Source organism: Anas platyrhynchos, chromosome 25, assembly GCF_047663525.1.
Source record: "Anas platyrhynchos isolate ZD024472 breed Pekin duck chromosome 25, IASCAAS_PekinDuck_T2T, whole genome shotgun sequence".
Classification (NCBI taxonomy): Eukaryota; Metazoa; Chordata; class Aves; order Anseriformes; family Anatidae; genus Anas; species Anas platyrhynchos.
Genome location: NC_092611.1, coordinates 3,589,106 through 3,615,528, shown reverse-complemented (window position 1 = coordinate 3,615,528; position 26,423 = coordinate 3,589,106). Strand labels below are relative to the sequence as shown.

The following is a 26,423-nucleotide window of genomic DNA, read 5'->3' as shown; positions in this document are numbered from 1 at the left end:
GAATTCTTCTTTAACATTTGTGATTTTTTAATAATACTCATTGAAATGCAATGATTCAGGAATGCTTTTGCAGTTATGTTCCTACTGGAAAGCCTAACATGGTTCTAAGGGAAGGAAGAAAGAGACCTTAACCTGGCATTGGGGACCAAGTGCCCCTGGTTTTAGCAGACTCTTTAACTTACTGATTGTGGAGGAAGAAATGCAACAGGCCCTGGCCATGCTTACACTAACACTGAATTTTAGCCACCCAGAAGGGCCTTTGGGTGGCATAAATACTCCCAGAGTGGTATAAAGAAGCCTTAATATAAACCAGAGTCCAGCTTATTTATGTTTACATTCACATTTACCTTCCACTCTTTTATAAGGTTAATCAGTCGCAAAGTCAAACACTTAAGCGAGAGTCAGGGTGAAGGTTTTCCAGACAGTCGCCTTTCGCCTTTCTTTGTGTGGGCAGCAAGAGCTAATTTTGCGATTCCCTGGGAGTTTTTTCACTCTGCCTTATCAGTGAAGGCGTCTGGTTAGAAAGCGTAGCTGCCAAACTCTTAACAAACTTCTCCTGAGTAGGTGCAAGGCGTGATTTGCAAAAGCTCACAGCTAGGTCAAATTTGGGTGAATTTTCAGTGAAACAGCAAAAGTCACGTCCCCAGCACTGAAGCTGTTCATCTGGCAGACTTTTAATTCCTTTTCTAAAAGGGATCGTACCCCAGGTCTTCTCAGGGAAGTGGTTATGCCAATGAACGTGCACAAAACGGTGTTATTTTCCCCTTACAGAATTCAAGTACATTTTGTGAAGCCCTTAAACAAAGAAACAAATAAATAAATAAATGAATTTAGCGTGGATATTATCAGGAGAATCATTTTGAAGCGTGGACTCGCTAGAAGTAACTACCAGGAAGGCCTTTAAGAGGAAATGTTGGATGTAAGACTATGTTGAGTCTAGTGAAATCATGCTAAGGGGAAGGTGAACGTAAGCTGGAATCCCAGGCTTACAAGACTACTTGATTTGGTTGAAGAGAGAGCATCTTTTTAGGATGAAGGAGAAGATGCCTGTAGCTGAGGCCAGCAATCAGGGCAGAGCTGACTTTTTGGCACAGCTCTGCACCCACAGTAGTTAAGCCTTTTTGCAGCAAGTGCTCTTCAAACTACAGCACAACAAATATTTGGGGGAACGTGCCAGTGTCCTTCCACGTTCCTGTTCCCCTGTGATTGAATATCTGGGCCCAAGCTGTGGGTAGTTCTGCCAATGGAAATTTCTCCAGGAGCTCTTGCACAATCCCAGCAGCTGTTTTTAGCCCAGTTTGGGAAATTAGTGAACTTGAATGATCCTGTTGCACTTAGTTTGTCAGTAAAGATGTTGAGCAATCATCAGTGTAAGGGAGATCAGAGAGAGCAATTTCAGTTTGTTCTTCGGATCCTTTTTTAGCTCTCCGTTTTAAGTACAGAGGGTATACTTGTGCTGTTTTCTAGAGGGTGTAAATCGGCATAGCATTGCTGAGGATCTGGCCTCTCATGTTCTGCTCTTTACTAAAAATACCCTGGAGAGTAGCCTTGATACAAGCCAGCTGTGCTCACCTTACCAGAACTGGAAAAATAGCTGTTTGAGCTCTCAGCCTTTTGCTCTCCTCCTCCATCAAATCTGCTGCTGTTTGGGGATTTGAAGGTGGAAGTCGGTTGTAACATATGGCAATAAAAGGCTGCTGTAGAGTTTTGTAGGAAATGTGAAAAGTCAAGAAGCCGGGTGTCCGGTGCCCTTGAACATGCCTGAGGAGCACTTGCACAGGGCTGGCAGTTCCAGTATAGGACTTGCTGCAGAAAGATACAGGACTGCAATAAGAGCAAGAGGCCCTGCAGTTCCCATGTTTAGGCACCTGAACCAAGCCCCAAATATCTGTCTAAAGCAGTTTGTTTCTCTGCCATTACCTTTTGAAAGGGAGGGCAATTTCCAGTTAGCCCCCGACATCTCTCTCGGATAGTCAGGACTGAGCTTTTTCCCAAATTCCTCCTGCCTTGCTCTGCTGCCTGAACTTTTCCAGGGCTCAGATGGCCCTGCTTTTGAGTTGTGAAGATACTAAAGGTATCCCTTCTGCCTTTGCTGTGGGCAAATGAAGCATCCCGCTCATAGCCACAGCCAGGTGGAGCATCCCTGTGCTGGCCAAGCACCTCTCACATGCCCTTCCTTCTACCCAGGTAAACTGGGGGGCCAGGACTCCTTTGAGAGCATAGAGAGCTACGACAGCTGCGACCGCCTGACGCAGTCCTGGAGCAGCCAGTCCTCCTTCCAGAGCCTGCAGCGCGTCCCCTCCTACGACAGCTTTGACTCGGAGGACTACCCCGCCGCCCTGCCCAACCACAAGCCCAAGGGCACCTTCAAGGACTATGTTCGAGATCGGGCCGATATGAACAAGGACAAGCCTGTCATTCCTGCTGCTGCCCTCGCTGGCTACACAGGTAGGGTCACGGTCCTCGGGAAAACACCTCTCTGCTGGGCACCTCAGGTAGAACCTCTAAGTTGGCGGAGGTCAGAGCTTCCAGGGTCTTGGTTTGCCCAATTTTGCATCACTGTGAGTGAGGGTTTTTGAGATGTCCCAACCACATGCATGTGTGCACACCTGAGAGCATCCCCCAGAGCTGCAGGTCCTTTGAGTGGGGGTACTCCAGCCCTCACGGAGGATCGAGGACACAGCTGAGCACGGGGCAATTGATGCTTTGTGTTTTCGTTTACACCTGGATGCCTCCTGGTTGAGTTTGGTGTAGGAGCTGGTGTCTGGTGTGTATTGTTGAGAACACAAAGTACTAGAGAGCCTTTGTTTCCCCATCCGCCACTTTTATGCAACGTGCTGGCCACGTGCTTGTGGTTTCCCACCTCAGGCAGGAGTGACTGCGTTTCAGCACTGCTGTGCGCGATGCAAAATGATCTTACCCCTTTCAGCAGCGAGGAGGGACTGTGCTCTGCTCTTTGTGTCGGTGAGAGGCAGGAATGGGACAGTGCCAAAGCAGACCCAAATATTTTCCATTCTGCGCTGGGAGAGATGAGAAGGTGATAGACCACAGAAACTCTGGCTTTTTATGTGACAGCCCTCCAGCAATCTGGCCATCTCTTCTCCCCAGAAGAGAGAAACCTAGTGGGATAGGGCTTCATGCTGATGTTGGGATAATCCTTTCCAGTCCTTCCGTGCCGTATCTCTTCCCTGAATTGCAGGTAGAATTTGTAGGACAGACTCCTGCCTGTTCCTCTCCTTTGTTCATACTGATCCCTCCTGCCCCAGCTGGTAGCAGCTGTGGCCCAGAGGAGCCAAGCAGTGGAAATAGTTTGTGCAGATAAAGATCATCAAAAGGTTCAGAGCAGATCCTGAGGTGCGACTGTCCCTGAAATCTCCTCCCACGCACAGCTCGTCTTAGGGCTGATATCTAGTTTTTGTTGGGGGTAAATGCAGAGGGGAGGAGAGGTGGAGAGATAATTTTAGGAGCTATGTGTAAAAAAGGAAGTGGTTTGTTGCTATAGCTTTAGTTAGAAAGAACGCTTAGCCTGGCCTGCTGAATGAGCCAGTTTCAACCAGGTCTATGCAAAATAAAAGTGGGCTCTGCCATTCCTGAATGGTTTTTGGCTGGGGGATGTGGAAGGGAGAAGCACGAGCAGTAGGAGGGGCTATGCCCCCAGACACCATCCTCTGCCCTGCCACAGAAATTGATGTTCATAAGAAAAGAGACTGGTGAGTGCTCCACGCACTTGTTTATTCCTCTTCTCTCCTGGTAACACCTTTCACCAGGGCTGTGGAAGTGTTTTGGATGCTCGGTGCCTGGGCAGCAGCACTGGTTGCTTTCTACCAGCTGGGGAAACTGAGGCACGGGAGCACTGGCAAAGCTAGGAGCTGTGCTGCCCAAGCTCCTTGCTGCTCCAAGCTGCTTCCCTCCCTGTTTGCTCTGGCTCCTGGAAGAGAAGCGCTGCCCCTGTGGAGAGGAGGCATTCCCACCCTGATCTGCCAGCAAAGAGCTGAAGCTGGAGCTGTTTTGCCAGGGGGTATTAGCACCCCAAAGAGTGTCCTTGGACTCTTGCCGCCAGGAAAGTGAGACCTCGGTTAACGCAGTGCCAGAGCACACTTCCAAAGGCTTTGCGCCACGTAACTTTTTCCCTTGCCTCATTTCAATCCCCGTTTTGAGCTGGGACGATAATCCCTCGGCCCAAGCATTTTGACATGATCAATAAGGTTTTTTTTATTGCTTCACTTGAGAAACTTTAAATGGGGGAAAGGAAATTTGGAGGTTTCCAGAAACATCGGCCACTTCCAAATTCTTGGTTGCAGCACTTCTTGCTGGCCCCGGAGGCTGCTAAGCAGTGATTCAGTGCTGAAACCACCACAGCCTGCATACACCATTGGGAAATACCTTTGGACAGATGAATTTTGCAGACCTGTGACTCCAGGAAAGTCCTCTGTCCCTTTTTGAAGCCTACTGACCTGTCAGCACCTTATATTTTCTGTGCAGAGGGAGCCCAGCATGGGTGCAAGGCAAAGCCAGGCTGCTGTGAAAGCAGGTCACAGCGAGAGCAAGTGAGAACATGTTGCCTTACAGACCATGGGAGGACTGGGCGCTCTTGAAACTGCTTTGCAGTAGCATATTTCTGCAAAAAAAAAAAAAAAAGAAAAATTGAGGCTGGCCGTGGAGAAGTCCTGGGCCAGCTGAGCAAGGACAGTGGGGACTCTCAGGCAGAACTCCTGGCTTCTTCTTCTTTTTATTTATTACTATTTTTTTTTACTTTTTTACTTGCCGTTTACTCAGGGGAGGAAGTGCTGTCTAGTGGCTAGAGCAGAGGAACTTGAATTCTGGGCTCTATGCAGCTTGGTGAGGCAGTGGAGCCTCCAAACGAGCAGAGCAGGGGGTTACCAGCCCAGCGTCACCCCAAAGTGCCCGAGACCCCTGCTTCCCATTTGTGACTTGGGTGATGCCTTGAGCATGTGTCCAGTGCTGGGCATCCCATCGCCAGCCTTTTGGAGCACCCAGCAGACACACCACGGTGTCTCAGCGTGAGCCTTTTAGGACTCGCAGAGTGAAAATGGGAGGGCAAAGCCTGGCAGACGGCGTCCTTCATCTCCAGGGTCTCTGGGTTCACTTTAGGAACCTGACAATATCGTTTGGGTTTTGTCACCGTGCCTGTTTTGCCCGCGGCCCTGGGAGGTGGCACAGTGCTTTATCGCAGCCGCGGCAGATCGCTGATGGTATCTGCCCTAGGAGGCGCATGCTTTGGTGAGAAGGTGCATTTTGGCGGAAGCGCCATTTGCGTTTGATGTGTTCTTCACCCTGCTCGCAAGCAGCTTTTCAAAGCTGTGTTATCTGCCCCCACATCTTGACCTAATTTAACAAGTTGCCATGGTTGCTCAGATAGAGGTTGATGCAATTTTCTTATCTTTTTTTGAAGGAGAGATGTAACTGCTCCGGAGTTGGTGAACTTCAGTTTCCATAGCTGCAGGGAGGGCCATCTCTGGACACCTTGGGTTTTGGGGCAGCCTCTCTTGGGCTTGGCCAACTTGAGTCTTACAATGAGCCAGATTATCTTTTTTTTTTTTTTGTGAAATGACCTAGGAAACGGAGAGAGAATGCATCCGGGGTGCATCAGGACGCATCTGCTCTGCAGGCAGATGTGCGAGGTCTCACGTTGACTTATCTGAGCGGGTCTGTGCAGCCGCACAGCGTTTGGCGTGGGCGGGTGGCTCGTGCTAGGTGCACGCTGGCACACAGATCCCTCCATACCCGAGCTCAGCTGGGTTAAAGCGAGCTCAGCTTCGCCTCCCTGCCACCTGCACCCTGCCTGGGGCTGGATCCTGCAAGCTGCTGGCTCCAACAAGCCACCCTGATCCCTTGTGAGACCTGGGGGATGAACACCAACGGGCCGTAGCAGCACAGTGCTGCCTGTGGCGTGGGTCTGACCACACCGGTCTTCGGCCTTTCTGCCCTGTGTTTATTTTTCCACTCCTCTGACCTACTTCTGCTGCTGTCCTCGGTGGTGCGGGTCCAGCAGAGGTTCAGACCCTGTGCTCCTGTGGGGGTTGGCTATCGCCGCCCTGGGCTGAGTTGCTTTCGGCTTTTCTTGAGCACCTGCGTGGGTTTGGAGCTGAGATGTGCGTGTTGGCTTTGTGGCATGCAGGGCTGTGCAGGCCGGGGCTTTCCATCTCGCAGCGCTGCCTGTGTCGCTGCAACGCCCGAGCCCTGCTGCTGAGCTGCGATGTGCTGCTCCAAATAGCCAAACCAGCGGGGCACAGCGATTCCCCTCGGATTTGGGAGGGGAAGGGAGGAAAGAGGGATGAGCAGGGTGAGGTGACTGCAAAGCAGAGCTCGATCCCTTGTCAGCAAGGCCAGTGTTGCGTGTGTACTGCAGCCCTTTACTACAGGCCTGGCTAGGGAGCTGCTGAAGCCTTTACAGACAATCTCAGCACCTAGAGAGTTAATGCCTCCTTCCCAGCTAATATCACGCAGGACCTGACCGTCTCTCTTAGCGACAGATTGATGCTATCTTCGTTATCGTGCTGCCCTTAGAGAAGACAGAAAGTAGTGCTGGGAATAGCCGACCCCTCTGAGATGCTATCTCGCCCGAGCACCCAGGAGCGTGTCTGCACAGCTAACGGTTTTGCCTGGGCTGGGTCCAGCCCCGAGCCTTGCTATCAGCACTCATGGCACCGTGTCGATAGGGCCCAAATGTGCTGGGTAAACCCGTCTGCCCTGTCCCAAGTGTCTGTGGTGTAGAGCCCGAAGCTGTGCCTTCGACAAGGCTCCGTTTCTGAGCGATGCTTATCTGTGACACAGAAGTGAAAGCACGCAGCTGCTGTTTTGCAAGAAAGTCGAGCTGATGCCAAAGAAAGTGGGTCTCTTTCAAGAGAGCTTGTGTGCTGCTTCTTCCCTTCTTGTTGCTTACGCTGCTGGCCTGCAGCTTCCAGCCAGCGAGCTCCCCAGATGTGCTGCGCTTGTGGGCATCCAAAAATCCACTAGCAGCTGCTTTCCTGGCCCCTCTCCTGCTGTGCTCCGGAGATCCGGGTGTCCTTGGCATCCAGAGCCTGTGCAGTTGCTTTCCTAGAAACATCAGCATCCTTCCTTCCTGCGCCCCGCACTGCTGGAGAAGCGTGCCTCCATCAGCATCCCAGGTGCTTGTAGCTCTGCTTAGGGCAACCCAGAGGTGCAGCCAGCTGGCCCTGGCAGGCAGAAGAAACACAACAGCCCCTGCAGCCCGGGAGATGCAGGTGATGGTGCTAGCTCACTCCTTTTGTGTCCTGTGCTTTACCCGCCCTTGTAGGTGGACTTGAAGCGTGGCCAGCAGCAGCTCCTGCTGCTTTTCTGCCTCCCCCACAGCGCCTGTCTGGGCCCCGCAGCCCTTCCCGAGCTGCAGGGTGGGACGCGGGGCTGGTTCAGTGGCTCCTGCTCCACCTGCCAGACATGTGCAAATGACAGTGAAATCAGCCCCACGCACTGCTGCCCGACCGTGACGGCAGCTCAGCTCTCCCCAGCGCTGCTGCAGCCCCCTCAGCAGCTTCGCAGCAGCCTGGAGGTGAGAGCAAAGCAGCAGCTGCTGCTCAGTGCCCCCTTCGGGGCATCACATGGCAGCTTGTGCCGGCAGGACCACCGTCAGGAGGGAGATATGAAGCTTCCTGAGCCCCTCGTGCTTTGCCAGGATATTCATGGTTCTCCTTGAGATGGAGGAGATGGGTCAGGAAAGCCAAAAGAGCACAGAGTGGCCCATCTGGCTGCTCCGTAAGCACGTGGAGGGAAGGAGCTTTTTGGGTCCTTCCCCACCTCGTTCACACCTGCTCCTCGGAGATGCTTTGATTTGCACCCCGGTGTCCTCTGACCTGCACAAAACCTGCCCTGGGCAGGTGATGTGACCTGGCTGGGCAAGGGCTGGGGCCGACACGGCAGCGATGGGGCCGAGCTCTGCAATCCTGGCACAGCAAGGGGGGGCTCGGGACCCTGGCACTGCATCGGCACCACAGGGGGCTTGGGCAAGGTGGGCACAAGACGGAGGCGAAGGCTGTTTTGGAGATGTTGCTGTGCCCAGTCGCTCTGTTTGGTTGGAACCACAAACCACAGAGCAAAAAGCATAGGTGTGCTGTGTCTTTTTTTTTTTTTGAAGTGTTTTTTTATTTTGTTTTGTTTTCCTTCTTTCAAACAGAGGCCGTTGAGAGGGGTGGGGGTGTGAAACCGGCTCGAGAGACGGTGAGGATGGTGCGTTTTGGGCTGGGCCCTCCCGTGCATGGTGCACACGCCTGTCTGTGCCGGCGACGGGGAAAGTGGCTGGCAGGGGTGTGCTGGGCTGGGACGAGGGCCTGGGGCATCGCCTGCCCCAGACTCGCTTGCTGCAGGCACAAATACAAAACCAGCTCAGACCTGCCCAAATTTTTGTCTTGGTTGTCCCCTCCCTGTCTGGGAGAGGGCCTTTGAGACGCAGGCAGTTGCATTACACCGCAGAGGCTCCTAAAATCCGTATAAAAACCAGGCGCTGCCACAAATGGCAGTCCAACAGGGCCAACACTTCCAGCTCTCGGAAGGTTTAGGAGTCACTTCTGACATGGGCAGGCTTCTCCAGGTCTGAATTTTAGCATTCAGTCACAACCACAATTATTTGATGCCGTGGGGGACTCTTAGGGTGGCAGAGCTGGTTGGTGTGCCCAGCCTGCAGTTTGGGTTAAAGGCTGGAGCTAGCAAAGCACTTCTTGCAGAAGGGCTGGAAGGGTTTTGGAGATGGTGCACTTTAGTTTTAACCTCCAGAGCCAGGGGTAAGAAGGCAGAAGGGGACCTCCAGCCCTGTCCGAGGATGCTGTGGGGACTTTGGAGGACTGGTGCGGCACCAGCCAAGGAGGCACCGCTCAGCCCGAGCAGAGGCCGGTTGTCATCCAGCATGAGAGGCATATTTTCCCCCTGACGTGGGAGAATTCCTGCGGTGTGACACTCCCCAGCGGGCCCTGCTGAAGGACCCTCTTCAGTGCCACCGAGGCGAGACAGGGTCCCCATTGTGGCCCTGCTGGGCGGCGAGCCCCCCGGGCGGGCGCTATTCTTAGCAGCCTCCGCGGGTGCCAGGGGTCGCGGCGGGGCGGGCGGCTTGGTCTGGGAAGTCCCTGGGTGTGCACGGAGAAACCGGCACCATAAAGGGTGGCTTGTGTCCCTGCACCCCACGCTTGGGGCTGCATCCAAGAAAAGGCTGCAGGAGTGCTCTGGTGGGGGTTGGTTTGGGGGGTGAGCGAGGCAACAGGGTCTCCTGGTGGGGTGAAGTCACCGAGCTGTGCCAGCGGTGGTGTTGGCACATCTCTGCGGCACAGGGAGCTGGACCGGGCATCTGGGTGGGGAGTTGAAGCCTCAGCCAGGGGTGGGAGGATGAGTGTAAGCAGAAGGGATGGAAAATGGGCGCTGCTCCCAGCTGCTGGGGAGGGAGGTTCAGGGAGCGGAGATGAGCCCGGCAGCATCACGCTGGGGACGCGCTGTGGGTGGGTGGATGTCTCTGTGCGAGCGAAGTGCCACGGGGAAATCCTCTCCTAGGTGGTGGGAGAAACACTTCCCTCTGCCTTGCTTTGCTGCAGAGCAGGCAAAAGAAGCTAAGCTCTGAAGAGAGCCTGCTCAGCACTAATTGCAGCTATTCTGCCCAACCAGCCCGTGCACGGACCGCCCAGCACCCCTGCCCTGATCATTTTTCCTTCCTCCACTGACACCACTGCTCCCGTGGTCTCCCCAGCGCTGTTTTCGGGCACGCAGGCTTGGGCATGTGCTGGGGCTTGGTTCCTGCCACCTCGTGTCAGCCCTGCTGACATCTCAGCATCGTACCCCAGCGGCAGCACATCTGCGGGGCCTCCGCTGCCTTCCCCTCTGGCAGGGTGTGTGTTTATAGGAGCTGAGACATGCCTGCGAGCTGTGCAGTAAACACATTCTTGACATAATTGCCTGTCCAACACGGAGGAATTTGGGGTTTTACACTAGTCCCACAGGCGGCTAGGAATAGACCTTGGGAATCCCTCTTCCAAGGCACAAGCCGCTGCATTACACCGCTTCCTTCAAAATCCCAAAATACCCACCAGAGCAGCGCCCGGCGCGGCGGCAGAAGCCTACCTTGCTTGCTGGAGAGAGGGCGAGGAATTACTGGGTTTCCCAACACCTCCCCACGCCAGCTGGCAGCCGAGCCGCCAGCACCGCGCATAAACCACGCCGGCCGCTTGGCTGGGGAATAGCAGCACCTCTCGCATCGAGTCCCCGACACCTGAAAGCCTCCAGGGTGGCCCAGGAGGATTTCGAAGGGATTCGCTCTCCAGGAAGCTGGTGCCCAAGCAGTGGGTTTCCATCTGTTATATGTTAGTGGAGGAGTATTTGTTTTTTCTAGGCAAGAGAGGAATCAGGGTGACAAACCTGGTTGTGCTTCGGTCCTGTGCCCTGGGAGTGTTTCTGTTGACCTGGTTTTGGCACTGGCTGCTCTCCTTACGTGTGTAGGGGATTGGTGTAAAGTGAGATGGGATGAGAAATTGTCCCTGCATGAATTCACCTGCGATTCCCCGTGGAGGGCCTCAGGAGGCCGAAATACCCTGTTGCCCAATAGCTTCCCTGTACGTAGAGCTTGGTGCTGTACATAGGCCAAGCCTTTGAGATGTGATGACATTTCGGGCCGGGCTTTTGCCTCTTCCATTTGGGACACGAGGCGAAGGCGTGAGCTGCATTTCCTCCCTTGCTCTGCTGCGGGTGGTGCGAGGCGGCTCTGCCTCCACCCCTGCCGGAGGTCTCGGAGTCAGCCTCTCGGCAAGCTGCAGCTGAGGACAGCAGGCAGGAGCTTCTCCCTGCCACGCATCTCCTCATTTACAGCCAGAGATGCTGAGCCCTCTGCTTTGTCCTGCCCACAGCCTGGGCCAGGGTACCCGGGATGAGATGCTGCTGACCGGCCAGGGCTCATTTGTTCCCCGTGGCTTGGCGGAGGACCCAGAGCCCACAAAACCTGGAGGGATTTCGTAGGGGAAACCAGAGCTATCCCCTTTGGGGTGGGCTGGACGGGGTGCAGTGATTCCCCATCCCCATGCGCCTGTCCAGGAGCCGGCTCTGTCATTTCCTGCTCGCTACCAGCCTGTCTGCTTTTTGAGTCATTTGAAACATTGTGGAAAAGGGGGAACACCCCCCTCCTCCCTCAGCGGGTTATCCCGCAGCCACAGCACTGACATCTCCATTGTCATCCATGGAAATAGGCTGTTCTCCATCCCTTTTTCTGACTAAATGACTTCTTTCCTCGCTTGAAGCTTGTTCTCATTGCTGTCAGCAGGCGGCTTTACCCCATCCTGCCTGCCATCCTAATCCAGCACAATTTTTTTGGTGATAAATCATTTCCTCTAACCTCTGGCTCTGTTTATTATTATTATTGTCATTATTATTTCTGAGATTGTCTAAGCTCCATTTAAAACATTACAGAATTTTTCCCAGAACACGTTTCCTAGAGCTAAGCACAATATTTCGGCTGTGGCCACATTTGAAAGTTGCTCATCAAAGAGCTTTTGGCTTGAGGGCTTCTCCTCTACCTTTGATTGGGATGCAAGTGCACAGAAAAGATAAGTGTTTTTGTTTTTTGTGTAAATCACTCCACACACACCATTAATCCAGACAAAACCAGGCTGTGAAGCCTTAGTCTCTCAGTGCGGTGCACCAGCTCCTGCACATTAGGTGTGTTGGGCCCAGGACCCCGAGACAAATTGCTCTTGGCCAAAATCAGCATCCATGTGAAACAGGGAGACCGTGGAGTTGTGAAGAGAGGCTGAACATCCGTGGCGAGGGATGCTCTTGCCTTGCTGGGTAAGGAGAACCAGCAGCCCCGGGGAGCGTGGGGCTGAGCCCTGCCTGCCAGAGCCGCCAGCCCCTGCCCATCTCAGGGAGCCGGCGCAGTCTGTGCCTGCAGCAACATGCCCTGGAAAGGGGCCAAATAATTTTCATACCTGGGTCCCCTTTATCTCAGTAAACAGCCACGGAGCAAAGAGTCAAGGTCGGGAAGCAGGAGTCTGCCGGAGTTCATTCAATGGCCAGGAGGTTTTTGGCACGTAGGAAGCGGTGGTGCTCCTGTGCCAAGACAACGACTGCTCGCTGTTTGGGTGCCAGAAAAATAATCCTATTTATGTAACTCGAAGTGAAGCATTCCAGTGCATGAATATTCAGCTCTTACTGCAAATAGGAAGCTCATTTACCTGCAGGATTTAACTCTCAAGTTGTCATCCCAGCCCAGATCTTGCCCTGCAGCCACTGACTTTTCTTTTCTCATTGGTAGGTTTTATTTTCTTTTCCAGTGAGCACCAATTGCATGTGATTTTTTTCCCCCTTGGGCTAGGATAGAAGGGGCTGTGCTTTCCTGGCATTGATGTCTCATGTTTCCTTTGTCTTTCTAGGCAGCGGACCCATCCAACTGTGGCAATTCCTGCTGGAACTGCTCACTGACAAGTCCTGTCAGTCCTTCATCAGCTGGACGGGCGATGGCTGGGAGTTCAAACTTTCCGATCCAGATGAGGTAGGGTACCCAGGAATTTAGTGCTCAGCCCAAATGCCACTGAAATATTTGCTAGGATAATTCTTCTCTCCACCCTTCATGGCTGAGTTTGGGGCAGTCGTGTTGTTCTGGTCTTATGTAGGGAAAAACAACGAATTAGAGCCCAGCTGGAAACTTGTTAAAAATTGGGCTGCAGTAGTATATATGTAGGAAGCAGTAATACACACCCACATGTGGTGGGAAATAGCTGAAACACTAAAGAAAGGCATGGTGACAGAACTTTTCAAATGAGATGTGCAGGTGGGACTTGGGTCTTCCCATTGATTTTGGGAAACAGGTGGGCTGTTCGTTCCCTTCCTTGGCTTCTGTACCCAAAGGATGCCCAAGCAAGCCAGAAAGACCCTCCCTGTCCATCCCCATGCGGTCCTTCCCCTCTCTAACTCTCCCCACCCCTCTCCCAGGTGGCCAGGCGATGGGGCAAGAGGAAAAACAAGCCCAAGATGAACTACGAGAAGCTGAGCCGTGGCCTGCGCTACTACTATGACAAGAACATCATCCACAAGACGGCCGGGAAGCGCTACGTCTACCGCTTCGTCTGCGACCTGCAGAGCCTGCTGGGCTACACGCCGGAGGAGCTCCACGCCATGCTGGACGTCAAGCCAGATGCCGATGAGTGAAGGCAGCCGGCTGGGGTGGCCGATGGCCTCGTGTCATTCTGGAGAGTTGATGGGACTTTATCTTTTTTTTTTTCCTTTTTTTTTTTTTTGTTAATTTTTTTTTGTTGTTAAGAGCAACTCAGATCTAATGCTTTGAGGATGTTGGGAGAGAGGGTGGTGGAAGAGTCAAACTTTTCGTCGAAACCTAAAAAGTTTGTTTCGGAGAAGGATGGGCCTTTTTTTTCTGAAAGCTCCAAGACAGGCTTTTTTGGGGTGAAATTCTGAGTTTTAAGAAAGCCAGAAAAATGTAGCTCACTTTAAAAAAAAAAAAAATAGAAAAAAAAATCCTCCCCATCCCTTGCTGTTTAGAAAACTATTAACAAACGGATCCCTTCGGTTATTGTGCTGTTGGCACAACAAACTGACAGTTCAGGAAATGACAGTATTCCTAAGGATTTGAAGATTTTAAACTTTTTTCGGGGGGGAGGGAAAACAAAAGTGGGTGAAACTTCCTGCTTTGGGGAGGGGCAATATAGGAAAAAAACAAGAACTGTTTGTTGTTCTTGTAACATCGCCTTTCTGTCGGTTGTCTTCTTTTATACAAAAGGCAGAATTTTTGCTAGGAGGGATCAAGACTTTTTTTTTTTTTTAATTTGTTAAAGTTTTATTTTATTAAATTTTGTGCCAGTATTTTTTTTAAATAGTCTTAAGCTCTAAGATGGTCTCAGTATTGCAATATTGTGTGTGTTTGTTTCTGTTATGCCAGCAGAGAGTTTTATCACAGTGAGGAAAAAAAAACAAAACACAAAGTTTATGTAGACCCCACTGGAGAAGTGTAGCGCTACGACTCGTGATCTCTGAATCGTATGTGAAGGAAAATTAACTCCAAACTGGCTCCTGGTGATGCTGGCTGGGTGTGCCGCTCTTGCTTCGAGTCCCACGCGCTTTGCTCCGCCATTTGCTGATAAAGCTGGTTGAAACAGCGCTTTTTTGTTGTTGTTGCTGTTAAAAATAGGCCTTTTTTTCTTACAGCTGCATTTTGTGCACAAAGTGGCTTTCCAAAATGTACTGAGATTTGCAGTGAAAATGGCTTTCACGTTTTCCAGAGCGCGTTTTCGCTCAAGGAACACTCTGGTGCTTGCAAGATCTTTTTCTTTTTTTGGGGGGTCGTAGGGGAGAAATTCCCGTATTTTGAATGTGGTAACTGAAAAACGTGCAAATTGATGAGGGGAAAAAATCCAGAAAACATTGAAAAACCAAAAGGAAGTGTTTCTTCCTTCCTGTTTTGACCAGCTTTACCTTTATTGCTGTATGTCTTAAGCAGCCGGGCACATGCAGAAAGGAAATTGGCCTTGCAAATGGGCTCTTTACTGCCCTTTGTAAGGCTGATCCTGCAAACCGTGTCAGGGTGTGATTAACATGAAGCATATGACTGTTGTCTCTGGGGTAAACGAGAGGCCTCGTGTGCCTGCCCGTGCACAAGACCGATGCAGAATCAGTCCCGGGGGGAGCTGCTCCTCCTGTCCTCTGAGCCTTCTGCAGCTGGTTTGCCTGCAGAGCAGCAACTCCTGCTTCACCGAGCAGTCCCTGGGATGCTCTGAGCAAACCGAGGCTGATGCCAGGGCTGGGCTCGATGCGACAAAGAGGACAGGGCAGTGAAAGTTCAAATTCCTAGATATGACCCCAAAGCCGGACCCGTGCGGATCCAGCTGCAGAATCAGGGCTTTTGCCCTGGAGAGCTGTTGGGCATTGTATTTTTAAAGACAGTATTATGCATTTGAACCAAAAGTACCTTGTTTGTGTGTTGTTTGTCTGTCCATCTGTGTGTTTTAGGTGGCTGCGTTAACACAGAGGCACTGTGAGACAGCGGCGTGGGGGCGAGGCAGGGAGAGGCCTTCCAGAGATGCTCGGCAGGCGAGGGCAGGCGGGATGGTGCAGGGGGGAAGCAGCCAGGGGCTTAGGTGAGGGAGGCTTTGGGGTATGCTCATGGGGCTGGGGCTGCACACCGTCCCGCTGAGCGTACGGAAAAGTAGTGGGGTGGATGGAAAGGAAGGAAAAGGGGACTGGAGGAAGGTGAAAGGAGCACCAAAGGAGGAGTGAGACGCTGCCTGCTGGGAGGTAAAACTTAGGTGGTCTCCTTGGCTGGAAGGGAGCAGCTTGGAGCTGGAGAGAGGAAAATGTAGATAGTGGGGAGCCGCAGCGAGGCGCCACGGCTTTACCTGGCAGGGACCAGCTCGCCAAGGAACAGGCACGGTGCAACAGCACAGAAATGTGCAGCGGGCGAGGAGCACAAGGGCACCCCAATGGGACACGCCATCTGGGTGGGGTTTTCAGCAGCCAGCAGTTTCTGTAGGCTTTTGGTTGCTGTCCTGCATGCAGCTGCCAAGTGCCCTTAGCTTTTCCTTCAAGGGCTGCTTCCAGCATGGCTTTGAAAGTTGCTCCTTCTGCCCTTGTGGCACTGTGCTGTGCCCTGGACAGTGCCTCCTGCCGTGCCTGGCCCATCAGGTGCTCAGCTGCAGCTGAAGTGCCTTCTTTGAGCAGAAAACAGGGATGACATTTCACTCAAATGGAAGGAAACAGAGTTTCCCATCATTCTGCCAGGCAAAATCCCTCATCTGCTCTGCTGTGCTGATTTTTTGAAGGTTTCCAAAATGAACCTGTTTCACCGACCACAAGAGTCCATGCCCAAGGATCTCGGGAAGACTGGTTAAAGGTTAGAAAGGGCAGCTCATGGAGAGCGGCTCTGTTTTCTGGAAGTAGCCCCTAGCCAGAGCTTCCTCACCATTTCTTATGGCTGTTTGCCACCCTGGATCACAGCCTGTGTGTGAGTACAGCAGCAAAGGGGCAGTGCAGTCCTAGGGACATTCTTTAGCCAGGTTCACAATTCACTATTTTCCTCTACTTTTTGTTCCCATTGTAGAGACCATCCCAGAGAGGGCTGTGTGCTGTTTTTATACACTGGAAATTCGCAGATTTGTTTGTTTTTGTTTTTGTTTCTTTTTATTTTCTCCCGCTTTTTAATTGCATGTTGACTGGTGGAGAGGGACGTGTGAACCAGATGTGCTGGAACCCAAACCCTCTGACCTCCTCTTCTTCGAGGCCACAAAAATTCAGTTAACCCATGCACATGCTGAACCAGAAGGATGGGTTTGAGAGGGACAAGAGATCTGCCAGGGACGGGGCTCACTCCTGTGCTGGTTTCTCTGCGCGGAGCTGAGCTTCACCCTCAGCAGATACCTGTGGCACTTGGCAGCCGGTAATTGTGTCATGGTGTGGAACCTCTCCAGTGCATTTGGTGGCTTTGGGTATTTCCTGTGTCCTGCTCGTGACCTGCTGTTCTTGGTGTCTGACCCCCGCAGGGCACGTCTCCCTCTGTCCCCCTCTGTCCCCTTTGTCCCCTGGCAGAGCCTGAGCCCAGCCGTGGGGGCGCAGCGCTTACGAGCAGCGTCCCTGGGGCTTGGCAGGCAGCACCCGGCCCTGCTGGGACCTTCCTTTCCCCATTGGCTTTTTAAGGTGCATTTCCCAGAGAATGGGTCATTTCGAACATGAGGGGAAAAGGACCTCAAGTAAAAGGTGGAAAAAAAAAATAGATGAAAAAAAGCAAGCAGATCTGTCTGCTGCTGCCTGTGCCTCTCCATTCCATCCCCATGTACAATGAGCAGAACCCGGTGAGTGTGCACGTGTAGATTATTTACACACTACGACCACCCAGCTCCAGGGGCGATCATTCAGCGCGAGGTCGCTCTGGAGAAATGCCCAACAGGGCAAGAATAAAGATATTTTAAGATTTACCCTCCACACCTATTCCCAAAGCACCACCTACTCCAAAAAACGGTCCCGGTAAGCACCAAAAAATTCAGATGCTGCAGAAAACATCTCCACCTCCTGCCTATTTCTCTTCTGGAGGGGTTTTCTGCGAGGCTTTGGGGCTTAGTTGCTTCTTTGTCATAAATGTCGCAAATTTCAGATTCCTTGGCGTGCTCTGCTCTCTGGTAGGGTCTATATAACATCCGTGAGCTGTTGTCTACATTCCAAAGAAGTTTAAATAAATGATAAATCTATGTATACGTATATGTTATAATGGAATATCTCCAGGAATTAACTGCCTCAGTTAAAAAAAAAAAAAAAGTTTTTTTTGTTCTGTTTTGTTTTTACACATGGGATTTTTTTTAAGCTGATAAACATAGAAGAAGAAAAAAAGAGATTGTTATATTGTGCTGTTCGACTATTTTCCAACTTGTATTTTCATATAATTTATATTTTTTAAAAGTGGAAAAAAATTTTAAAAGCAAGATTAAAAAAAAAAAGGAAAAAGCAGGTGCTTTTTAAAAAAACTGAGCTGAGGTAGCTTAGAGATGTAGCGATGTGTGTGTGTGTCCGTGTGTTGTGTTTTTTTGTTTTGTTTTGTTTTGTTTTTTTAAAGGATACAAAAAAAGTCCCTCCTACATTGAATACTTAAAGAAGGAGGGGATTGGTTTTGTTTTAATTGCTGATGCTGGCACATCATTTTGCTGGAGAGTTTTTTATATACTGTAGCCTTATTTCATATCGTATTTTAAACCATGTGAAATTAAAAGAAGAATAATTCATAACGCTCGGTCTCCGTGTGCTTATTGAGCCTTTGTTCTTGCTCTGGGTGCTGCCTCTGCTTTTCCTGTTCAGGTGACAGTGGGGACAAGGCGGACCCAGACGTGGCAGGAGCTTTTCCAGCCTCTCCTGCTGCAGCAGGAGGATGTGCAGGTTGTCCTCTCCAGCTCCTCAGAGACTGTCACCGCTCAGCACTGCTGGCCCAGAGGCAAATCCGGCATTTCAGTACATCCTTGCATCTTGAACCACTGCACAATCTGTAAAAAAATACATTTTTTAATGCCTTATGTATTTTCCCAGTGAGATTTATGGCAGCTCAGGTATCACCTTGTCCTCAAGCCAGGAGGAAATCTGTGCTGTGGCACGGGGCTGAGCAGAGCCCATTGGCGTGGAGGCCTCATTAACGGGGTCAGGGTCTTGCAGAGGTTCTTGCAGCCCAGGACACGACGCTTATTCATAGGGCTGGTGAGCTTGTGATGGGGAATGTCCATGTTCCTCGTGGACAATGTCACTGACGCTCGTTCGCCTGAATCATCGCTGAATGCGGTCACTAATGCACGAATCACACTTGGTGAATACTGAGAAGAGCGGACGAGTCATCAGTGTGCGTTGCATCAGGATGCAACAGATGAATCCAGGATAAGGAATATTTATAACAACATTTACAGCAACACCCAGCTTGCAGGCATGCGGGAAGGAAGAAGTCCCAGGGAGGGACTGAAGGCTGAGATCTGGATGGGCAAGAGCCACCATACCACTTGCAGCAGCAGCGTGGCCCCAGGCTGCTCCAAAACTTGGATAACCCCTGGGTTTAATTACAGGAGAGCCTGGCAGAGAGGCTTCTCTGACAGGTGAGACCCCAGAAAAGGGACGCACCCAAGGCAGGTGACCCCCAGATTGCTCCATCTATGGTGGGGGCAGTGAAAAGCAAAAGGGGAGAGGGTGCCCCAGCTCTTTGAGGGTGTTTTGCCCCCTTTGCAGATGGGTGTGCAAGGGGAGTGCCTGCAAAGCTCTGTAGACCTCTGCAGGACGAGAGGGTGGTGCTAGTCTGCGATGAAGAGGGAAGGATGGGATTATAGGAATTCAAAAAGAATGGGAAGCTGAGCCTGCGGACACGCAGCCACCCCCTCAGAGCCACCTTGTCCCCCACTCCCCACCCCCCCGACAGCACGCACAGCCTGGAGACAACTGCTTTAATGCTTGCACTAAAAATACACACGGGTGGCCTGCTGGGGGAAGCCCCCGTGCACCTGCGGCGCTCGCTATGGAAATCACGGCGAGCAGTTAACGTCCACGGCTCCCCCAGAGGAAGCATTGGGGGGTGGTGAATGAAGCAAATGCTCTCCCCTCTTCTGGTGCTCTGCATCAGCATGGGGTGCTGCAAGACCTGCTTAGGAGTTTTGGGAGGAGGAAGCAGGGTTTGGGAAGGGGGTCACGCTGCAGGCGAAGCATCACCACCACTGTCAAAAGCCGTCCGGGCTCATTGCTCGTGGCAGTGATGTGCCCAGCTGGCTGCAAGCCAGGAGTTAATAAAAATGCACCCACATTCAGCTTTGTTTCCTTAGGAGGAGAAACAAGCGTGCATGGAGAATGGCACTTTTATGAGGATTTTGCATGGCTTATTGGCCCCCGGTGCTCAGACATACGTGGCTGGAGCAGCACGCAGGTTTTTTTTTTCCAGGTGACAGCATGGGGACGTGCACAGCCAGCAGCATGACCCTGGGGAGCTGGTTTTGCACTCTAAAAGGTGGACACACAAAGCACCAAGAATGGCTGCTTTAAATAGAGGCCAGAGGCAAACCGGCCTTTTTCAGGTTGGTGTCTTGAAATGAGACATCTGAACTGGCGCTTGAGGGAAATAAGAGAGATTGAAACAGGAACCGAAATTACTGAAGACTAAACTAAGGGAAGGGCTCTCTAGAAATCTCTGAGAGAGAAAAAGAGAGGACTAAGGAGGCTCTTAAAGGGGAGAAATGGGAATGTAGGGAATGACGTGGAGAGGGATGGAGAGGGAAGGGTGCAAAGACTGGGCTGGGTGTCATGGGGGAGCCTGCCAGGACAGGCACCCCTTTGCTGCACTTTTTGCTCAGCTGAACCCTGTGGCAATGAGCTTTGCTCCATGCCTTGGGCCTTGCACATGCGTGTACACGTATGCACACACTTGCATGTGAACGCACACGCCTGCACATCCCTCTGCACATGGATGGCCAAGTGCTTGCTGGGGGCCAGCAAGAGCCTTCCACCAGAATATCTGGGGCTGTAGGGCTGCTGCAAGGCACTGGGGCCTCACTTACACCCCCGGGGGCTCGCCGTGCCCGGGCTCTGCCTCAGGTGGGGTGCCGGGGGTGCCAGGGCCACCTCTCGGCATCAGCACTTTCCTCCCCTCTCGCTGTTTGCTTTCCGCGGCCGGCTCCCTCCCGCCGCGCCGAGGCCTCTGAACGCCGTCCAACAGCAACTTTCCGGCTCCTCCAGCGGCCTTTCCCCCGCTCTGCCATTCCCTGGCCCCGCTTGAAAGCCGGCCCCACAATGCGCTATTGTGCCAGGCTGCTCGGGGGGGAGGCAGCGGCCGGGGCCAAAACGCGGCTGCCGGGGAGGGGAGGAGAGGGGGGAGGCAGGGCGCACGCCCACCAGCACCCAAACGCCTTGCTGGGGTCCTGGGGCTCGTGGATGGTCCCCAAAATACCGCATCCCGGGGTGGGGATGCTCCCTGAGATGCTGCCTCGCCCTCTTCCCTGCAGCATCCTTTTGGGGGAGCGGGGTGGGTGAATTAAGCTGCTGGGAGCTTATTTCTTCCTCGAGGCAGCGCTGTCCTCGCACGGGTGATGCTGCGGTGCCCCGATCCACCCCTGAATTACCCTCGGTGGGCACCGTGACCCACCGCCTCCCCCCAGCCCCCCCAGCCCTGTGCTGCTCCTTAGCTGCCTCCCTGCCCTCCCTTCATCCCGTCCCCTTCCCCTTCCCTCTCTTGTCCCCCCACATTCCCCAAATCTGTCCCCACCGCGCTGCCTGCTCGGGGCACAGCCTGGGGCAGCCCCCCCCCTGCCCCCTCCCTCCCATCCCCTGCCGCTGCAGCACCGGCACCATGGAAAAGGCGTCGCCTCAGGAATGGTGCCATGTATTTTCAGCTTCTCTTAATGACATTTACCAGCTGGAAACCGCGAGGCGAAGCCAGCGCCATGCAAGCCGCCGGCTCAGCGCAGACCACCAGCGTGCCCACCGCAGACCACCGGCGAGCCCGCGGCCACGAGCCCAAAACCAAACAGCCCCGGGGGGGGGCGGGAGGGGGAGCTGGGTGCAGGGGGAACAGCAGAGAGAAGCAGAGAGAAGTGCTCTGCAAACCCCATCGGTTCCCCGCAGACACAGAGGTGCAGAGGAGTGGGTTTCTCTGGGTGGACACACCATCATTATGGGGGTAGGCATGCCAGGAAAATATAAAAGCCCCCACAATGAGCAATGTTTTTTTTTTTTTTTTTTTCTTCTTCTTCTTCTTTTCTTCGAGGTTTCTATGTTTTTCCCCATCCCAGCTGCTCCTGCAGAAACCTTTGTGCCGGTGATGGCAGCACGTGCCCTGCTCAAGCCAGGGGAGCTTTTGCTAAGTGAGCTCCAGGAGCCAGGCGGGGGATTTGGCAGCAGCAAGGGGGTTGCTGCTGGTCTGAAAGGGCAGGAGGGGCTGGCTGCTCTCCAGAGGCATCAGCACAGGGCTCGTATCATGGATTTAGCATGGATTTGGAGGCAGCAGCTGTGTCTTGCAGGGTTGTCACCAAGTTTAGCCTCTTCCACTTCTGTGCCTCAGTTTCCCCAGCTGCAACCCCACTTCCTCTGCCTGGCTTAAAAGCACCACACAAGCACTTCTCCCTGTTTGGGAGCCGGCTGGGTGCTGCTGCTCCTGCCAGCCCTGAGACTCCCACATCTTTTCACCAATTCCTTTCCTCAATTACTCATTGCATCCCACAAGAACAAAGCAGGTGCTGCCAAGGCGCCAGTGCTCACAGCCTCTGGCACCTCAATGATGTGCAAAAAGCAAACCCATCCCTACAGAGCATCGCTCCATCCTGCTTTGACCCGTCTGCTATGGGGGGCTCGGGCACACTCGAAATATTATCAGTGGCTGCACCTCGCCAGGAGCAAAGGCAGATGGAGGCACTGTGTCCCCCTGCCAAGGTGGCCCTTCCTCTCCCAGGCGTTTTGCATCCCTTGGAGCAAGCACCATGAGCATCTGTTTCCAATCCGCCTGCCAGCCTGCGCGCCGCCCCCGGCCCCCCCAGAGCCCCTCTCCCCCGCGCCCCCCGTCTGGGCCAGCGGAAGGCCCTTGTCGGAGCAGAGCTCCCCGTAAATCACCGGCAGAGCTGCCGGGCTCTCTATCACCGCAAGCTCGTTTTTCATCGCGAATGCAAAAGAAAAAAGCGAGTGGAGGGCAGCATGGGAAGGGAACGAAATGGCAAAGCACAGCCCCAGCTCCATGTCACCTTTCCCCTTTCCCTCTCCTTCTGAAACCCTGGTCCAGGAGGCTGGGGTGGGCAATATCTGTGTTTTTTACTTATTTATTTAGTTAGCTAGTTGTTGCTTTTCTCCCTTTTGGGGTCATGGTGTTGCTTGTCTGAGATCCGACGCAGCCTCTTTCATGTCAGATCCAATCCCCACCGACAAAAATCGGCACTGAGCTCTTCGTGCCAGCTAAGAGGAGAGGAGAAGGGCAGGGGGGATGCAACATAAACCCAGAAAGGGAAGCGAGTGGCCTCACACTCACTGGGCTGCCATGGCTATTAATTCAGGGGAAGGTCTCAAATTGTGGGATTTTGTTACTGTCCTTGGGTGGAGGGGGGAAAAGAGCCCTTTGCTGGTGAAGATTAGTTGGGCTGTTTGGGGCAAAAAGTGATTTTTTTTTTTTTTTCTGCTAAATGTAAACCCTAAATCCTGCTGCAGTCTGGAAACCTTTGCCATTCTGGCCTGGCCAGAGGCAGCGCCGAGCTCTTGGCTGGGACACAACTCTTTGTCCCTTCAACTTGTTCCAATAAAACCATGGAAGGGGTTAGGTGGGAAGGACCTCAAAACCCACCTGGTGCCACCCCGTGCCATGGGCAGGGACCCCTCCCACCAGCCCAGGCTGCCCAAATCCCATCCATGGCTTTGGCCATGGCCGAGGATGGGGCCACCACAGCTCCTCTGGGTGCCTTGGTCAGGGCCTCGCTGCCCTCTGAGTGAAGAATTTCCCCTGACGTCCCACCCAAATGCACCCCCTTTTAGTTTGAAGCCATTACCCTGCAGCTCGCAGCAGGGACACATGCTGGCACAACTCTGCCCCGACGCTACCCTGGCTGCTCCCCACCAGCCCCACTGCAGGTGCCTGCCCCGTGCCAGGGTCCCACAGCAAAGCTGTCAGAGCCTCTGGGGCTCTCCAGCAACAGCCCTGGCAGGAGAGAACCGATCTTTTTATAACAGAAATATTTACCCCAGAAATGGCTGGATAAAACATTGAAGCATTGGGCGGGGATAGCAGACCTGCAGTGATTTTTGCGTTCCCTTTTTTCTTTCTAAAGAGCTCTTGAGTTGCTTATCAGCAATCTGCCACCAAACAGAGAGCCTTTCCAGGTTTTCAGACAATTTATTGTGATCCTGGGCCAGCACACACAGGTTCGCTGGTTACTGCTGTGTGTATCACGGTGCCAGGCTCCGAACCAAGCACATCTGTCCAGCATTACAAGTGTAACCCCCCCTTTGGCTTTACATGGTGCAGACGTAAGGGAGAGCCAATGCTCTCATTTTGAGTCCAGATCATAACAACACTGACATCAAGAAGTACTTTTTTTTTTTTTTTAATACCTACCTATACATGGGTGTGTTTCTGGGTCAGCATGGGTTTCTGTTAACCACTGTCACGCAAGGGTATGAAAGCAATTTGCAAGTCTTAAGGCAGCTTGTGATGTCCACAAGCACTTCCGACACTGATAACCACATGTTATTTCTTCCTAATTCTGGCTTTTCAATAGAAGTGGCATATTTTGACCTATGTAAACATTTTCCCCAAAATATTGGCATTACTGCTAAAGGGTGGTTTTCAAATAGCTACAAAATGTGCTGCAAATTTAAGAAAAATTTGGTCTGAAACTCCAGCTTCATTTAGAAGTTGCTTTTATGTAAATGTTGCCCTGTAAACATGTCAGTAGCAGGCATAATTTGTCTTAAATGGTAAAACTTTATTGTACTGGTAAACTCCAGGGAAAAATACCCATGCCATGGCATGAACTTGTCTGGAGACTGAATTAAACCCCCAGGCAAGGCAATATGGCTGGTCAAGGGATTGGCCCCTATTTCAGGATAATCCTAAACCTGAAAATTGAGCAAATGGGTTAAAGCCCAGCAGATAGGTCTCAGACTCTCTAGAAATTCAAAGAACTGACTTCATTTTGGAGTTCTGCAGATGAGTTCTCCAGGTCTGCAAGATTTTGCTTGTGGTTTTGCCCTATGGTGTTTTGCTCTGTGCTGCCGTGGGGTTTGCTGTGTTTTGGTGGGCAGGTGAGATCTGTCCTCAGTTCTGGCGTCCATGTGTCTGATGGCCATCCAGGCTTACTGCTCTGGCATGCATGAGCCTGGAGTTGGGGTGAGAAATTGGGAATATTAGTGAGGAGCAGTCAGGCACATCCCTGCGCTGCCTGGCCACGGCACGACAGCTTTTGGGCTCCTGCAGCACTGCTATTTACAGCCGGAGTCGGGGAGACAGGAAATTTGGAAACGATTGGAATGAGGCGGTGGGAGCTCCGTCCTACTCCTCGTGGGCAGAGAGGGTCTCATCCAGACCCCAGGCTCCCTTCCTCCATGGGGATGAGACATTTGGCAGAGGAGAGATGAGGGATGCAGCAGCAAAGCTGCATGGTGAGGGCTTTACAAGTGGAAACAAGGAGCACGTGTGCACCAGTGAGGTCCATCAGCCACTGGAGGGACTTGTTGGGGGTTTTCATGGCTCGAACAGAGCCTGTGTGGCTTTTAGTTTGCTTTTCTAGCCTTCTAGTTCAACCAAATGAGGTCATGCGTCGTAGCAGTGGGCATAGCAGCATGTGTAACAGTTCTTGTGGTGGCACCACCAGGCTGTGAAGGCAGAGGTGCTGACAATAAAAAAAAAATAATAAAAAATAAATAAATAAAAAGAAACCAACAGGGCTTTTCTCATGAGTTCTGTGAGCTTTTTTTTTTTTTTTTTTTTTTTTTTTTTAGCTGAATCTTATTCTGGGCTGGAAACTTATCTCGGTGCCAATGGGAAGCCCATTCCTTGCAAACACCAATATTACAGTGTTGCAGCAGTAACAAGAGGTGATTTTGCATGTTTTCTTTCCTGACTGCCCTGGGTTGCACAAACCCAGCACCAAGCTGGTCCCAGTCCCCAAAACCTCTCAGCCCAAACCCGAAATGGTGGTGGCAGCCAGACATGCAGGGAAAAGCCAGAGTGACGAGGCCGCCGTTGCCTGTTGGTGGTGAATCATCAGCAACAAGACTGGTGAGTCTGTGCCAATTGCTTGCTCACCCACCAGCAAAGGAAAAAAACAAAACAAGGTGAGCACAAAAAGTTAACAAAAAGGCATTTGCAAGCCTTCTCCAGGGGCCAGGTGGGAAGAGTCACTTGGTGGACACAGCATGCTGGCAGGGACCGCGATGCGATTTCCATAGGAGCATTCCTGGCTGCAGCCTGGGGATCTGTGCAGTCCTTCTCCATTAAAATTAGCAACGAGGAATGTGCAATCCCTACCGGGATTGCTTATGGAAATGATAAACAGAAACAGAACAAATAAAGTTTTATGGCTGGATTTAGAAATCTCGGCAGCTGGAGCATTCGATTCCCCCACCATGAGCATTTGACTTGTAGGAGAGGAGAAAAAAATCGAGTGCAGGCTGCTTCCAGAAGTTGCACATTTTAGCTAAATTAGTTTAATAAACAATTTGGTTTATGATTCAAGCTCGCTTAACCACACAAGCAAAACTGATACAAATCAGTCGTAAGCTGGTATGCGCGCGCCGGATGGGTTTGCACGAATCTGCAAGCCGGTGCGTGCTCCTTCTGTGCATGCATGGACACAGCCCGCCAGCAGATAAGGGCTGGATGAGATTGGGAAAGTGGGTAGAAGCAGGATTTGAAGGATTTAGGCCCAAATATTGCCTTGACAATGACCAAAAGGAGATGGTGCAGGAGGAGAAGCAGCAGAGGGTGGGTGATGGTCCTCCAGCCCTGTGCTGCGTGAGGGCTCGGATCCCTTTTGCTGAGCTCAGCCCTCCTGTACCTGGCTGGTCTTTCAGACTTGTTAATGATTTTCTCAAACAGTCATTTTGAGACATCTTCGTTTTAGGTTGCTGTAACTACAGAAATAAACACAGGAGTTTCTGGTAGTGGATAAATAACTTGTGTTTTTTGGCCAACCAACTTCCAGAAGAGGATGGCTTTTGGGAGAGCACTGCCGATGTCTCCTGGGAAAGGCAAGGCTGTTAAAGCCATTCAGAGTGGGATCCTAAAACTGAGGAGGTGCTGCTGAAGCTACGCAGAGGGCTCTAAGCTTGGTGATATGCATGAAGGTGCAACGCAAGAACATGCTGGTGACTTTCCATGTGCAATTCTTATGAACCATGAAGTTGGTCTTCAAGTGTTGATTTGTTCAGAAAACACCTAGTAGATGTGGTTTGCATCCTAGTTGGTATTAGAAGTGCTGACCGGTCTTTAGGTCTTG

General features: G+C 52.1%; 1 protein-coding gene across 5 annotated transcripts in view; it reads left to right on the top strand.

Moving 5' to 3' along the window:
- The window catches only part of ETS1 (ETS proto-oncogene 1, transcription factor), a 77,325-nt gene extending 59,605 nt beyond the window's left edge, over positions 1-17,720 (top strand). For all 5 annotated transcript variants that reach the window (XM_005019650.6, XM_072027601.1, XM_027444125.3 and 2 more), the window contains 3 exons: positions 2,188-2,448; positions 12,375-12,493; positions 12,934-17,720. In XM_005019650.6, the coding sequence (XP_005019707.4) occupies positions 2,188-2,448; positions 12,375-12,493; positions 12,934-13,149 (596 nt within the window). In that variant the 3' untranslated portion in view covers positions 13,150-17,720. The remainder of the gene's footprint in view (positions 1-2,187; positions 2,449-12,374; positions 12,494-12,933) is intronic.
- Positions 17,721-26,423: the final 8,703 nt, after the last annotated feature.